This window comes from Falco peregrinus, chromosome 5 (assembly GCF_023634155.1).
Source record: "Falco peregrinus isolate bFalPer1 chromosome 5, bFalPer1.pri, whole genome shotgun sequence".
Taxonomy (NCBI): Eukaryota; Metazoa; Chordata; class Aves; order Falconiformes; family Falconidae; genus Falco; species Falco peregrinus.
In genome coordinates, this window is record NC_073725.1 from 110,165,112 (window position 1) to 110,178,906 (window position 13,795).

The following is a 13,795-nucleotide window of genomic DNA, read 5'->3' on the forward strand; positions in this document are numbered from 1 at the left end:
CTCTGTAAAATGGGAAGGGAGGGAACTGGAGGCTGGAGGAGGCAGAGGAAACAGTTTATAGGAGATCAGAGCTGACTGCACAAGTTTCCTCTTATTATCTGCATAGCCATGTCACATCTAGTGCTGCAAAAAGAATTCTTACTTTGTTTTTGACAGATGGCCTATGGTTGTCATGTATGCGAAGATGTTGATTTTAGATACATGTACATAATTTAAATCTCTGTACCCTTAATAAAATAAAAAAAACAACCTGGGGGATTTTCCTGATTTAAAACATGTGAAGACTGGGGAGGGATGGTCAAGCCTAAATTGCCCTCGAGTTAGTAACTGTATAAATCTGGTATCTTTAAATTTTTCCAAAGATATTTATGGTGTCTTTCAATTCTCTGTACAGCAGGCGCATGTTATGCTATGTGATAATATAATTATTAGAAAAATCAATACACCTTTTTTTTTCTCACAAACAAAAGTAAATTTAAAAACCACTCTGATACAGTCCATCAAACACATTTCCAAAGATGTAAATTTTCTAAAGACTCTAAGGTGGTAGCATCAGGAGTAGAGAGAGTTTTGTGAGCCGGTATTGATCGTAGTAATAGATTGAGGTGCTGACTGTTCAGCTGCTCAGGATTTTGCTAGAAAGGGAACCTGAAGCTACATAGGAAAAGCAAATTCTTACTCACCAGAAGACTAATTGGAGTAATGCATGAGTAGAAAAGGAAGGGTCACTGCAAACCTTCTGTTAAACAAAAGCTCTTTGCTGAGAGATAGATGACTGCAGGACGTTGGAGAGGGCTGTAGAGGTGTACGACCCTCGCTCGTGTTCTCGAGGTTTTGGCTGCAGAGGAAATAGCATCACTAGCACTGGCGCTGTAGTTACTCATGCGTATTGTGGAGACTGAAGCTAATGGTTTTGTACTAGTCTATTTTGGGATAGCTTGCTATCTGCGTTGTTAAAATTGAATACTTGGTGATGGTAGGGTATACCAACACCCAACCTCTAGGGAGTTTTCTGGATCTTTATTATGTGTGTAGATGGTAAAAGCATTAGGCATCAAAAGCACTTGGCTCACTTTATTTTTGTGTGCTTGTATGCAGACTGTAGTTGTGACAGTTCCTGACAGCGTGTAGAAATGCAGGATTGTAGGTAGTAACCTGCCATCTTGGCTTTTTGTTTTAGTATAACCTTCTTGATGAGAAAGAGTTGCTTTTATATTTCCAGTGTTAGGAATTGTCCCATGTCTACCCTGCACAATGTGCCTGTTCTAGTCATCTGATTGCATGGTCTAAAATAACGTGCTTTGCTAGGCAGTGTGAGTTGAGAGGTAAAGTTTGGGCTGTAAACTGGAAGGAGTGTGCACCGTCAGAGACAGCTGTGCATAAATGAATAGGCTGAAGGTAGAAAGAGGAAAAAAATTGGCTTAACACAGCAAGGTAGACATCTGAAAGGTGAAGAAAGTTACCCCCGTTCATCTAGGGTTATGTTTTGTTTCTTTTAAAACAGGGCTGCACAACTTTACAAGGGATCATGTGATTCCTTTTTAAGGGTGCATCTTGCCTTGGTGAACTTCTTGAATATCTACAGCCTTCAGATTTTTCCCATGAGTTAATACAGACACTAGTATACTAATATGTTTAGAGTTTGAATGTTTCTGTTAATAAACAGTTACTTCAGATAGAGTTCAGTAATACATAATGCCACTTCAGTGTGCAGGCTTTCAGAACTTTGTATTGTGTTTCTGAGCGCTCCTTACATTCTGTCCATATGTGCTGCGTCATTGAATTTTTGAAATTACTTTAAATATACTGCAAGAGTTTCAAATGCACGTATATAGTTTCAGAAAGACCCAGTATATTGTAATACATGTGATAAATCAGTACTGCAATTTAACACTGTAGCTAATTACTCTGTCTTCCACTGTAGGTTGCACAGAGCATTGAGGATCATCATCAAGAAGTAATTGCTTTCTGCAGAGAAAAAGGTTTCCATGGTTTGGTTGCATATGACTCCGATTATGCATTGTGCAACATCCCTTACTATTTCAGTGCCCATGCCCTAAAACTGAGCCGTAATGGGAAAAGTCTCACAACAAGCCAATACCTAATGCATGAAGTTGCCAAGCAACTGGACCTGAATCCAAATCGCTTTCCTATTTTTGCTGCTCTTTTAGGTAAGTGAAGTAATAAAAGAACTTGATGCTGGTAGTCAGACGTGATTTCAGTTTCTGTTAACTGTTTTGAAATATATGTGTATAATTTGACAAAGCACCTAGGGAAAGACATCGCTTTGTTGCAGATATTCCTATTATACTTGAGGTGGGCTGGATGCGTTTTTATGAGGCCAGACATGCTGAATTTGTAGGGACCTGCAAGCAATGCAAATTGTGGCTGTCTAGAAACAGGAGTAGAGAGAACTCTGCAAAGCTCTGCCTAGCCAAAACGTTCTCAGTGGGTGGGGGGGGTTTGGGGCAGTTGTGGTTCTGCTAGTTTTGGTCTTCTATAGTACACAAGGTCTAATTTTAATAATATACTGGGAAAGCATACTTGTGTTCTGTTTTGTAGTCTTAACTAAAAATAACATCTACGGAGTGAAGATGTTTGCATTGCAGGGGCTTTTTTTCCCTCAGAAATGAATATTGGACAAATAATGGCAGCACATCAGCTGCACCAGAAATACATTAGATTAGATAATTGAGTGAAACTCCGCACATTTGAAAAGACTGGTGAACAGCATCTTACCATTCCATTAGTTTTGTCTGGATACTTTCTTGGCACTCCTGCTTCTAATTCTAAGTGGTATAGTATCTTTAAGTAGCATAGGCAAGAAGGACCTCGGTTTCACATCCCTGCTTAAATGGGACAATTTTAGCACACAGTGTTTCGACAGCACTGGTAAAGCGTAGCTGTCATGCTCTCTCAGATGGAAGAATGAATTAATTACTAACAAAGTTGACTCCAATGAATAACATCAGTTTAGAACAACATTCTAACTTCTTTTTGGGTAAATAAACACGGAGCAGCCATGTTCCTGATCTTGTACTGAGCAAACAAATCAAGAAAACTGGATTTTCTTTTTATTTTCTCACTGACTTTGTGCTTTGGTGCAGGTACATGATAGAAGAATAAAACGTAAAATTTGAAAGCTGTGAATGAAAGGGGCTGTGTATTACTGCTTTGGCATAGTAATGTTTTAGTTGTCCTTAATACTAAATTGTTTCTAGTCCAGGCAGGTACCTTCCATGTTAAGGAGGAGGAACCAATGCATCTTACAGTAGAAAGCCACAAGTATTTAACTAGTTCAAGTTGCTTTTACTTAGTGTATGTTTTTTCATATGTGGAATCATTACCTGCCTCATAGCTGTATGGAGGAATGGCAGATGACTGGCTAAGCTGCAGTTTTTGTTATAAACTCTGTGTAAATTGCATGACAGATGACTATTGCTAGGCTTTGTTTCAGAAGAGTCTATAAATAAGTTGTTGCATGCCAGTTCAGTGAGTAAGAATTACTGCTTGAAAAGCAGTTTCACAGTTGCAGATACGCTTTATAGAATTAATGTGAAGTACATGTGAATGACATTGTTTTAACTTGTCACTGAATTATAGCTGTGTGGCCAGTTGAGGCATTGGTTATATTAAATGGTAGGTAAATTCTGATAAATTTTCTGAAGTTTTTGCAATTTTATGCAAGAAGCTCTTGAATAGATTTCTCTTGGTATCTTACATGACAGTTTTCAGCCTGCTTTTAGAAGGAAACCGGAGGTCATTTCACATGATTACTAGAGATATATTTTGTAGCTTTTTTCCCCCCCAAATTGGTACAAAGGTTAAAAAACCCAGTTCAGCTACAAGTTTAGTTTTGTGTATTTTTATGCATTTCTTTTGTGTGTGTATATTCAGTATGAGTAAACAGAATAGAGTAAAGCTTATGGAAATCAGCGTTAGAAGATACTTTGGAGGTCTTCCTTTAATTAGTATTTGTTGGTGTTTGGGATTTTTTTGTATTAGCAGTGATTATATAAGCTTACAACAAATACCATTTGACTGAAAGTACTAGCAACATTTTTTAACTTTTGCAACCTTAGGAATATAGTAACTTTGGGAATTTTTTAAATAAAATACTAAATGCATGTATAGGCACATAATGGTGTGTAGCGTGGCATACGTTTAAAGCAGGGTAGCTCATTCAGATCTAAACTTCTATATTTTTATTTAATACCTGAGGGCTTGTCTGGGTTCACAGGTTATTCCACCCTTAGTCCTGTGGCCTCTTTGAGTCTCTTACGAACCTGAGAAGTAGAATAAAGAAAATCACAATGAGAAGGAGTAAGTGAGCCCTTGATTACATGGGAAGGCATATGAAATCTGTTAGGTTGCTCTTCTGTTCTGGGTACATCAGTGTAACTCCTAATGCTAGTACTTTGTTTAGGAATAAAGTATTCTGAAATAATTGCAGTTAAGTTGCTGGTTTCAGCTTTAGGTCTGGAAATCTGTGTCCCTCTATACGAAAACTCAAAACTGCTTTGTGTTCAAACACTTTCTTGTCATTAACTTCAAGGGTTGATTTGGGGACAGTGAATAAAGAAAAAAATTCTTGAATGATTCAGCCAAACATGCAGCAGTTGGAGGGGTCTAAGGAACGACACCTAACTGGTCAATTAAAAAAAGTGTTCTCAATGGCAAATTATTTGGAAGTGAAAAGTCTCTATTGAAGTATTCCAGCAAAATATTTTTCTGACTGTTCCAACTAGTCAAATTTTTCAATATTACTTTCTGAGAAGGTTTTGTATACACTGTATACATAGTATACACTGTAGTTGGTTGGCTTGTTTTACAGCTTTTTCCTTCTTACAGCTTTTCATGCAGAAGGATTTTCTAGTTCTAGCTTTATGATGTAAGGAGTATCCTTGTCATGGATAATTAAAATGTGGCCAAGATAACGTCCTCTGAGAGTGTGCTCTTAAAAAGTTCTGTCCTAGTTGCTGTTGATGTAAACAGGGAGTTGATTGGGGTTCTTCTGTAAATTTTGACTAATACTTCAGAATTATTTAAAAAACAAAACAACGAAACCAAACCCAAGCTTCAGCAGTAGAAAAACAAACACAGTGTGGGGTATAGGGCTGTAATTCAGTGAACTCTTCAGAAAGGGCAGTCGCTTCAATTAGTATCTAATTGCTTTTAAAAAAACCGAAGGCATACACTATAATAAGCCATTAAAATGGGAAAAATCAATATATGTTGAGGTTGTTCAGCCAGGTCAAGAAACAGAGGTTGCTTATGTAATGTTGATCTCTCTCCCACTGTGACAGTACTTTGTAACGTGTGTTTTAGTTACATAGCCTCATCCTGTTTCTCAGTAGAATTTTAGAACTATGTAAGGTAAGTACAGGCATACCTTCTTATCTGGACCACAGAAGACTGCTGCCCTTCAGTATGTGGTGAGAATTGACCATATAGTCAGACTGTCTTATATGTATGGTCAAGGGGATGGAATTAACTGAAATGACAGATGGAAACCAAACAAGATTGAGGTTTTGGTGGAAGGGAGAGAAGCTCTTGACTATTTTAAAAGGTAGTCTTAGCATCTGCAGGAGTTATTGTTAGTTATCACAAAACTGTGCAGTGTTCTGGCTGTAATTGATTTTTTTTTTCAGACTTGCATTATAAAGGCTGTCTAATCCTACCTTGATTAGATTAGTAAGAATGTGGTTATATACAAAGTTGTTGAATCCTTCGGATGTGAGTTTAGTGTAGCGCCTAATGAATAAAAATTACAATGTTTCCTTGCTGGAGATCTCAGCAGTAGGTGAAGTATTGATTGGACACAAAAGATTTCCCTCTCTAAGGGGACGTCTGCTAGTCACCAGGTGATGGGCAGCTTCCTTGGTTTTCACATCTTAGAATATTAAAAGCAAACTGAATTATTTTACAAGCAAAGTATTAAGAAAGTAAACAATTGTCATATTCAAAGAATCTTGTCGTATTCTTTATGAGTAGATGGGAGTTCAAGATGTTGTCCAAACTGTGAAATTGTTAAAAAAAACCCAAAACTGTAAATGTATTGACAGCAGTAAAAATTGTGCATTCACTGCTAAACTGCTGCTCTATAAAACCAGATATTGAAAATATCTTGTAAGTTTTCTGTTAGAAGTGTAGTAATACATTGTTTAGCTTTTCATAAAATTTGGATCCACAGCCCCTGAATTCTGTCAGTGGTTGATTAGTTGATTAATTCAAATGTTTGAAATATTTCCTAGTAAGAACTTTTAAGGTGTTTTTTCTGAGCATAATGTGCTTTGGGAAAAAAAAATAATTTAGTGGCCTCCCATTTGGTATGAACAGCTTGGTAAATATAGTCACTCTCTCCATTCATTGAAACAACTACATAATTTCCCAATTACTTTGATGCTGCCAGCCCTGGCTCCTGTCTGACCTGGTCAGGTCAGTAAAAGAAACTTAGGAACTGGGAACCTGCTAAGTGTTACTGGAACTGTCAGTGTTCCTGATAGATAAATTTGCCTGTTTGACCAACACTGCATGATGGAGCAGAGTGCAGATTCCAGAGGCAGCTCCGATGTGGATCAGTAACGGCACGTGTTGGGATGTGGGAAAGGCTTACCAGCTTGTGTCTGGGAACAACAGAGTGTGTTCTTACACTGCTGCACCTGCATTACTAAATCCTTTTGAGGATCCCCTAATAGGAAATCCCCTAACCGGACATGCCAGGTTGAGGTTGACACCGTGTGTTGTGACTGGCTCTGTTGCTTCTGTGAGTAAGCTGGGTTTCATGGAAGAGTGCTCCTCAAACGGAGCATGTGTATTTTGCTGCAGTGGCAGCATGCTAATTAGGTTTTTCTGGAGTAACAAAAAGATATCTGCAAGTTTAGTATCTCTGTTAATCCTGTTGATCGGGATTTAAGGACTGATTGCAGATTTGTTTTGCTGTGTGTAGAAACAGTGTGTAACATTTTATGGTGTACCTAAATAAAGTTTCACATTATGTTCTAGGTAATCATATTCTACCTGATGAAGATTTGGCTTCCTTTCATTGGAGTTTACTTGGTCCAGAACATCCACTAGCTTCACTTAAGGTACAAATTTAATATAACTACAAGCAATTAAGCTAAAATCAATCATAACATTTAATCAGAGCAGTGTAACAGATTAATTCGTAGCAACTATGCAAGGCTCTTGTTCTCGGTCACCCTCTGGTGTCCCAGTCCCTCTGTTGACTGCAGAGGATACCTGGGCCAATTAGCCTTACAAGGCTAAACTTAGCCCTTGTGATCCCCCCTCAGTGCCCTTCAGCTACGTGAGCTGTATAGCTTCAGTGTGCTTTGGCTTTCAGAATGTAGCTTCTTGCTGTCGTCTTTATTTAAGAGAATTTTTTGTTTAGTCATGTTCTTCAGCTGTCAAAAATAATTAGCTGGAGGTTTTCCTACCATATTGTTTTATTTTCTACTGATCTAAGTTTATGTGCAATAGTTTTCTGTACTGCTTAAAGTGTAAATATGCTAGAGAACAGGTTGCACAAGAAAGCTAATGTGGCCTTCAGTAGATTTTTATTTTTTTTAAGACAAGTAACTTGCGTCTGATGCTTTTAGTTTACAGTAAGTCTGTTCTGCTGCTTCATCACACTTGCTTTGTGCATCTGCCAAGTAGACAGCTATAAAAGGGAAACTGGACACATCAGAGAATGGGATAATAGTGACCTTTCTTTCTCTCTGCCACAATAGGCATAGCTTTTTCCCTTTCTCCTAAGGTGTGCCATGCAGCAAGTCAGTTTGCTTTTTGTAAATTCTGTAAGACTGTTTTGTTACATCTGCCACAAAAACAGGTGGGGTTTTTTCCCCTTCTGTTCTAAAGGTTTATTAATCATTGAAAAATTGTGAGGCATTTCGCTGAAGGTAGAATTTAAAAAGAGATTCAAGATTTTCAACAGAGTTTTTAAGGCTTGCACGTGCATTGCTTAGTCAACAGCTGTGACAATTTTGTTACGCTCATCCCCAATTTTGCTGCCGCTCCTGTGTTTAGAAAGGTAAGTGTCAGCGCATGGTAGTGGCAAAACTAAATATGCATGCCTGTTTGCTACTTCCTTGTAAAACTTGAGATGAAAAATTGAAAGACTGTGTCTGTATTTTCATTTTTTACTAAAAAGGTTAAAATGTTGGACTTCTCTGAGTGGTTGATAAACTTCCTGTTGTTCAGAATAGTTCTGTGTGTTTTAGGCTGAATAGACATGTTTTACAGCCAGTTCAGAATATGACTTCAGACACCTAGACCTTCTGAAAAGCTTTCTAAATATCTGAATTACTTGATGAGAATGAAAATTAGATACTTGTCACCTTTACTACTACATTTATGTTTTCAGGGGAAATACCAATTGGGCTTTATAGCTGGCATCCTAAGAAAATAAAACTTGTTTCCTTAGAGCATCACTGGACTGTCTTAGGCAGTCCTCCCTGTATTTGTTTAACTTGTTGGCCAAGGTTGATCAGATTTGAAAGCACTTCCCATTTGGCTGTTAAAGGCTCCATGAAAACTGATACACTGTTAGCACTGAAAAAGACTCAAATTAGTGCCCTCACTGAGGGAAAAGGCTAGCGCAACACATGATATGTTTAATTTCACAGCAGCTTGCTGGGCAGCTAAGTACATAGCCCCAAATTAACCGCAGCATTTCTGTCTCCTGGCTGATAATGATGTCAAAGGGAGAGAAGGAAGAAGGGCTAAAGCAACAAGGACACAAGTCTACAGGAAACCAATTTTCATTAGTTACTGGTCATGGAACAATTATTTTTTTTTTTTAGCTTCAGTTTCAGCAGTGCTTATAATTTGAAATTATAACTTGTTTCAGTAGCTCATTAGTTCAGTTTCATTTGACATGCTAGTGTATCAGTGATGTCATCATGTAGAGGCCTCTTCTGTTAATTGTACATGTGCAGAAAGCAGTATTCCTTGTAAATTTTATGAATGCTTAAAAAAACTAAAAGGTGTGTTTATATCAGCCACAAGCTTGACTGCAAGAAGTAGTTTCAGAACAGTTACAAAAAGTGCAAGCTGTCGTGAAAACTGGAAATGTCGGTGGTGGAAGTTGTGGTGGTTGCCCAGGTTGTCATCCCTGGGCCATCCTTAACAAATTTTGCTTTGTTGCATCTATTTAGAGTTACTATTGAGTATTCTCCATACTCGGAACCAAAGGCTCTAATTCCACATCTCATTCAGCTCTGGGCTTAGAAAGCTTCTTTTCATTGTGTAAAGATTTTAATCTTGTGTGTCTAAGACAATATGATCTTGATCATCGGCACTAACAGGTTCCATTCCCAATGGCCTGATTTGTTGCTTTTCAGTGAGAACTATGACAGTTAATAATGTACAATTTATTTTCTGCATTCTTTCTGAATTTTTTATTATGATGTAGCAAAATGGTTACTCCTCCTATAAGAGAAGCTTTGCTAGTTTACCAATTTAAAAGTGTAACTTAGAAAAGAAACCACCAGTCTTCACTGAAAGAAAATTGGTGTATCTGCTCAGGTGTCAACATAGTGAGGTAAAAGAAACAAAACTGAGGAACCTGTACCTGTTTTAGAGAGAAACAGGAGGGTGATGCATTCGTCTAGGAACAGCTGAGTAGAAATGTGAAAAAGGAAGGGATATGGAAACATGAACAAAGAATCCATATTTCACATCTAGAAGGAAATTAATCTAACAGTCAGGACATCTTTACATGCTGGATAAAAAGCCATGCATTTCAGAAGACACCAGCAGTGACCATCAGCTCAGCAAAACTTAAAGTTCCATGGACAAATTTAAATTAGAGATTTAAATTGCTATTGCTGCAAAAGGGAAAAAGAATACAAAACTCACACTGCAAGCTGTTCTGAGTCAGGATCTTGTCTGTCTAAATGTGCCTGTGTAAACAGATAATGCATCTAATAAATGTGTAGACCCATGCTTGTGTCCTGTTACCTGACAGAGCAGAATTCACTGAAATGACCACCTGAATCAGAAGTTGAAACAGAAAAGGAGTCGATAGACTTCCTGAGAAATAATTTGATCACTAGACCTTGTTTGGAAACTAGAATTATACTACTTTTTATTTGTGTTCTTTGGGATTTATCTTTGACAAATACAATTTGGGTTTTGTTCTTGGGAAAGCTTGTTACGGTGTGAACTTCAAGATCAATGTATAATAACCCTCAGAATTACATTAGGAGGGCAGTTTCTTATCTCTGGAATGAATTTAGTACCTATTTGGGAGCACATACCACTGCAGAAGTGCTGACTCTTTATTCGCAAGGTAACCTTAGAAACAAGTCTTAATGCAATCTCCCTTTTTGAAAAAGGAGAGTATGCAGGGAAACCTAATCTCCTTGGTTGTTTCATCTCAGTGGAGAGGCAAAGAGAGGCTTCCAGAAAACAATGCAAAATATGCAGTTTAGGCTCCTTCTCTGAATTGCTCTAGGAAATTCCTGTCTTCAACGGGTGTCTGCCAGAGGGAGACTAATATGCTAAGTAGGTGCTTAGGTAATTTGCTGCTGCTCAGATAACAAAGGTGTACTCTTAAGATAGGCTCAAAGTAAGTGGTGTTTGTTTTGGGGTTTTTTATGCATCGCAGGATGATGCAGGTCAGAAAGGACCTCGGGAAGTCCTGTAGTCAAACCTCCTGCTAAAAGCATGGTCAACGTGAGGTCAGAACAGGTTGCTCAGGGCTTTGCCTAGACTAGTCTCAAATCTCCGAGGTTGGAGACAGCACAACCTGTCTGGGCAGCCTGCTCCATGGTTTGACAGTCCCGGTGGTAAAAATGTTTTGCCTTGCATACAGTCGGAACCCATCTTGTTTCAGGCTATGTCTGTTGTCTCTCTTCCACAGTGCACCACTGTGAAGAGCCTGGCTCCATGTGCTTGATAACCTTTTTGTAAGTATTGGAAGGCTGCTCCTGAGTATCATTGAAGCCTTGTCTTTGCCAGGCTGAATAAGCCCCATTCCCTCAGCCTCTTCCCACAGAGCAAGCTCTCCAACTCCTCAACCATCCTGATAGCGGTCTGCAGAACCCGATCAACTTTTCTGACAACTGGCTTGAGCCCAAAACTGAATGCAGTGCTCTAGAGGTGATCTAATGGAGTGCTGAGGAGCAAGATCCCTCAGTCTGCTGGCTGTGCTCCTGCTGCACAGCCCAGGTGCAGCTGGCTGCCTCTGCTGCCAGGGCACCCGCTGGCTTACATTCAGTTTGCTGTCTTCCAAGAGCCCAGGTCCGTTCTGGCGTAACTCCAGCCTGCAGTGTAGCCAGGGGTTATTCCTGCCCAGGTGCAAGGCTTTGTTTTTTTAGTTGTTGAATTTCTTAAGGTTCCTGTTGGCTCATTACTTTATAGCTTGTCTGGGTCTTTCTGGGTGGCAGCCTAGCCCTCGTTCGTAGTAGCGTGCAGGGTTCTCACGCAGGTTGTCTCATATGAAGTCTGTCTGTGTAGCATCTTTGACTTGTGTTTCTGCTCTTTTCTTTCTGACATCGTTTTTGTTCCTCTGTTTAGATTTGGTTTTCTCAGGGTCCTATGTGTATAAATTGTTAGCAAATGATCTCCATGTTGTATGTATTTTTGTTACCATCAAGACATGCAGAAGAAGAAGGAGGTCAGGTTCCCAACCAGGATGGAGGGAGGAGGAGAGAGAATTTCTAATTGAATAACCTGATCTTCAGGGAAAAGCTGAGCGTTGCTGGTTCGAAAGCATATTAGGTCATCCAGGGAACTTTGTGCCTCTTCAGAAAGCTTGCCATTAGATCAGATGCACTACAAGCTCATAATATTAAATTTTTTTAACATTCAAAGGCTGATGCAAGATCCAACCAGCTTGGATGCTATCTCTAATAGAAATTACTAGACAAAAATAACAAAACCCAGGCAGTTTGTTCTAGTATTCTTCATATCTTCAGCCTTTCGTCTCGCCAGTGAAAAAAAAAAGTTCCTTAGGTGTCACCTCACAGTAACTGAGTGTTAGAGTTCTCTTTTTTTTTTTTTTTTTTAATGAAGATAAAACTAAACTGATTATCTGTTTCCAGCAGGCACAACAGTAAATGCTGTGTTGATGTTTTAAAGGCTTCACTTCCTGAAGACAGTGGGCAGCTGGAGTTGTCCCAGAACTGGGGAGCTTTTCCCAAGTGTAGTTAGGTATCTTCTACAGTATCCTAGTAATCCCCTGGAGTTACGCATATGTGAGTCTGTTCCCTTTCAATAAAGTATTTTTGCAAGTTTGTTTTGTCAAAGCCAAGACATTTTGATCTTGTAGCTTCTGGGCTAGTAATGTTGCTCTGTGACTCTCATTTGGACAAATACCTGTGTAGAATTAATTTCCTTTCCTGACTTAATCTTTTCAGAGTGCATTAATAAGTCGCTTGTGATTTTTGTCAGTGGTCTGTCATGAAACTGAAGTAGTCCTTTTACAACTAGCAAAAAACCCGTGCTGGTTTCAGATGTTATACTTTCTAACCTGATCACCTCTAAGTGTGTGATCCACCCCCATGTTTGCCTTTCCTAAATTGTTTTTCCATGTTGCTTGTCTGAAACTCCTCTGTAGAGGATATGGAAAAAATAGCTTCTAGGAAGAAATCTCTTATAATAAGCTGGTGAAAAATGATGCTGATTTTGCTGAAATGCTTTATGTGCAACTAAAAGTACACTTGAATGATGAACATGTTTTCTGTAACTTTTGCTGTTAAGTCTTAGTTTTTCCTATACCTAATACTTAGTAAGACTTAGCCTGTTTTTTAATGCACACAGTATTAGGAACATTATTTATGGTTCAGTACAAAATCTACAATTCTAGATTTCCACAAGGTTCTAAAATGAATAAAAATCTTTAATATCAGGAAAGTACATCTTATTTCTCCACTTTTAATTTCTGGCTTCTGTCTAGGTCTTGACATTTTTAGTTTCGAGGGTATGCTCACATCTGGACTGGATGTGTATTGAAACAGAACAAAAGAAAATAAAATCCAAGTATCTGAACATGTCTCTAAATCTATAATACATAACATTCAGAAGGTCTCACTTCAGGAATTAAGAATATGTTCCAGTGAGGTCTTTAGGCTGTTTGTCTAAAAGCAGCTAAACTGGGGACAATACACATAGTAAACCCTTGATATGTCTTGCTTGAGCGTCATACTTCTAGGGTCTGTGCTGAATAGTAGTGCTAGAGTGATGTGACATCTTCTCTTGATGCTAACTGTTTATGGATTATTAAATATTACTATCTTGGAGATCACATAAAACTAACGATGGATTGCTTACTCCTTTCATACACTGAATTTTCAAGCAGAGATTGCAGAAACACTTAGGTAGTAACGCAGGCTTTCTCCAAGGGACTCTGCAGAGAGCATGTCTAACGTGACACAGCCATGTCATGATTCAGCTGCTTTAGAGATGTGTAATTGTTACACGTACGAATAAAATGGTAGGTGTTCATAAAATGACTTAAATTACCAGCGAGAAGAAAATCTATTGCTTCTGCTTGCAGATACTGGGTGCAAAATTTTGTCATCAGTATTTGTGACTGTAAACTTATATGTGAATGTGATCCATATTTAGTACTGTTGTATATATTCGGAATGCACGCTAGTGAGAATTTAGAATTTACTATCTGAAATAGAAATAATTACCATGCCACTGACTACACTAAACAGAACTGTTCTTAATTTAGGCTTATAAAATCTGGAGCTTATCTCTGGTAGAGACTGACCAGAATGAAGATCCTGACATTTGCAAAAAGCAGATATTAGAGAGGGAAATTAATAAAAATGGGAAT

General features: G+C 38.5%; 1 protein-coding gene across 4 annotated transcripts in view; it reads left to right on the top strand.

Moving 5' to 3' along the window:
• The window catches only part of FAM120A (family with sequence similarity 120A), a 56,008-nt gene that overhangs the window by 4,786 nt on the left and 37,427 nt on the right, over positions 1 to 13,795 (top strand). For all 4 annotated transcript variants that reach the window (XM_013295256.3, XM_055804956.1, XM_055804955.1 and 1 more), the window contains exons 2-3: positions 1,925 to 2,171; positions 7,006 to 7,088. In XM_013295256.3, the coding sequence (XP_013150710.2) occupies positions 1,925 to 2,171; positions 7,006 to 7,088 (330 nt within the window). The remainder of the gene's footprint in view (positions 1 to 1,924; positions 2,172 to 7,005; positions 7,089 to 13,795) is intronic.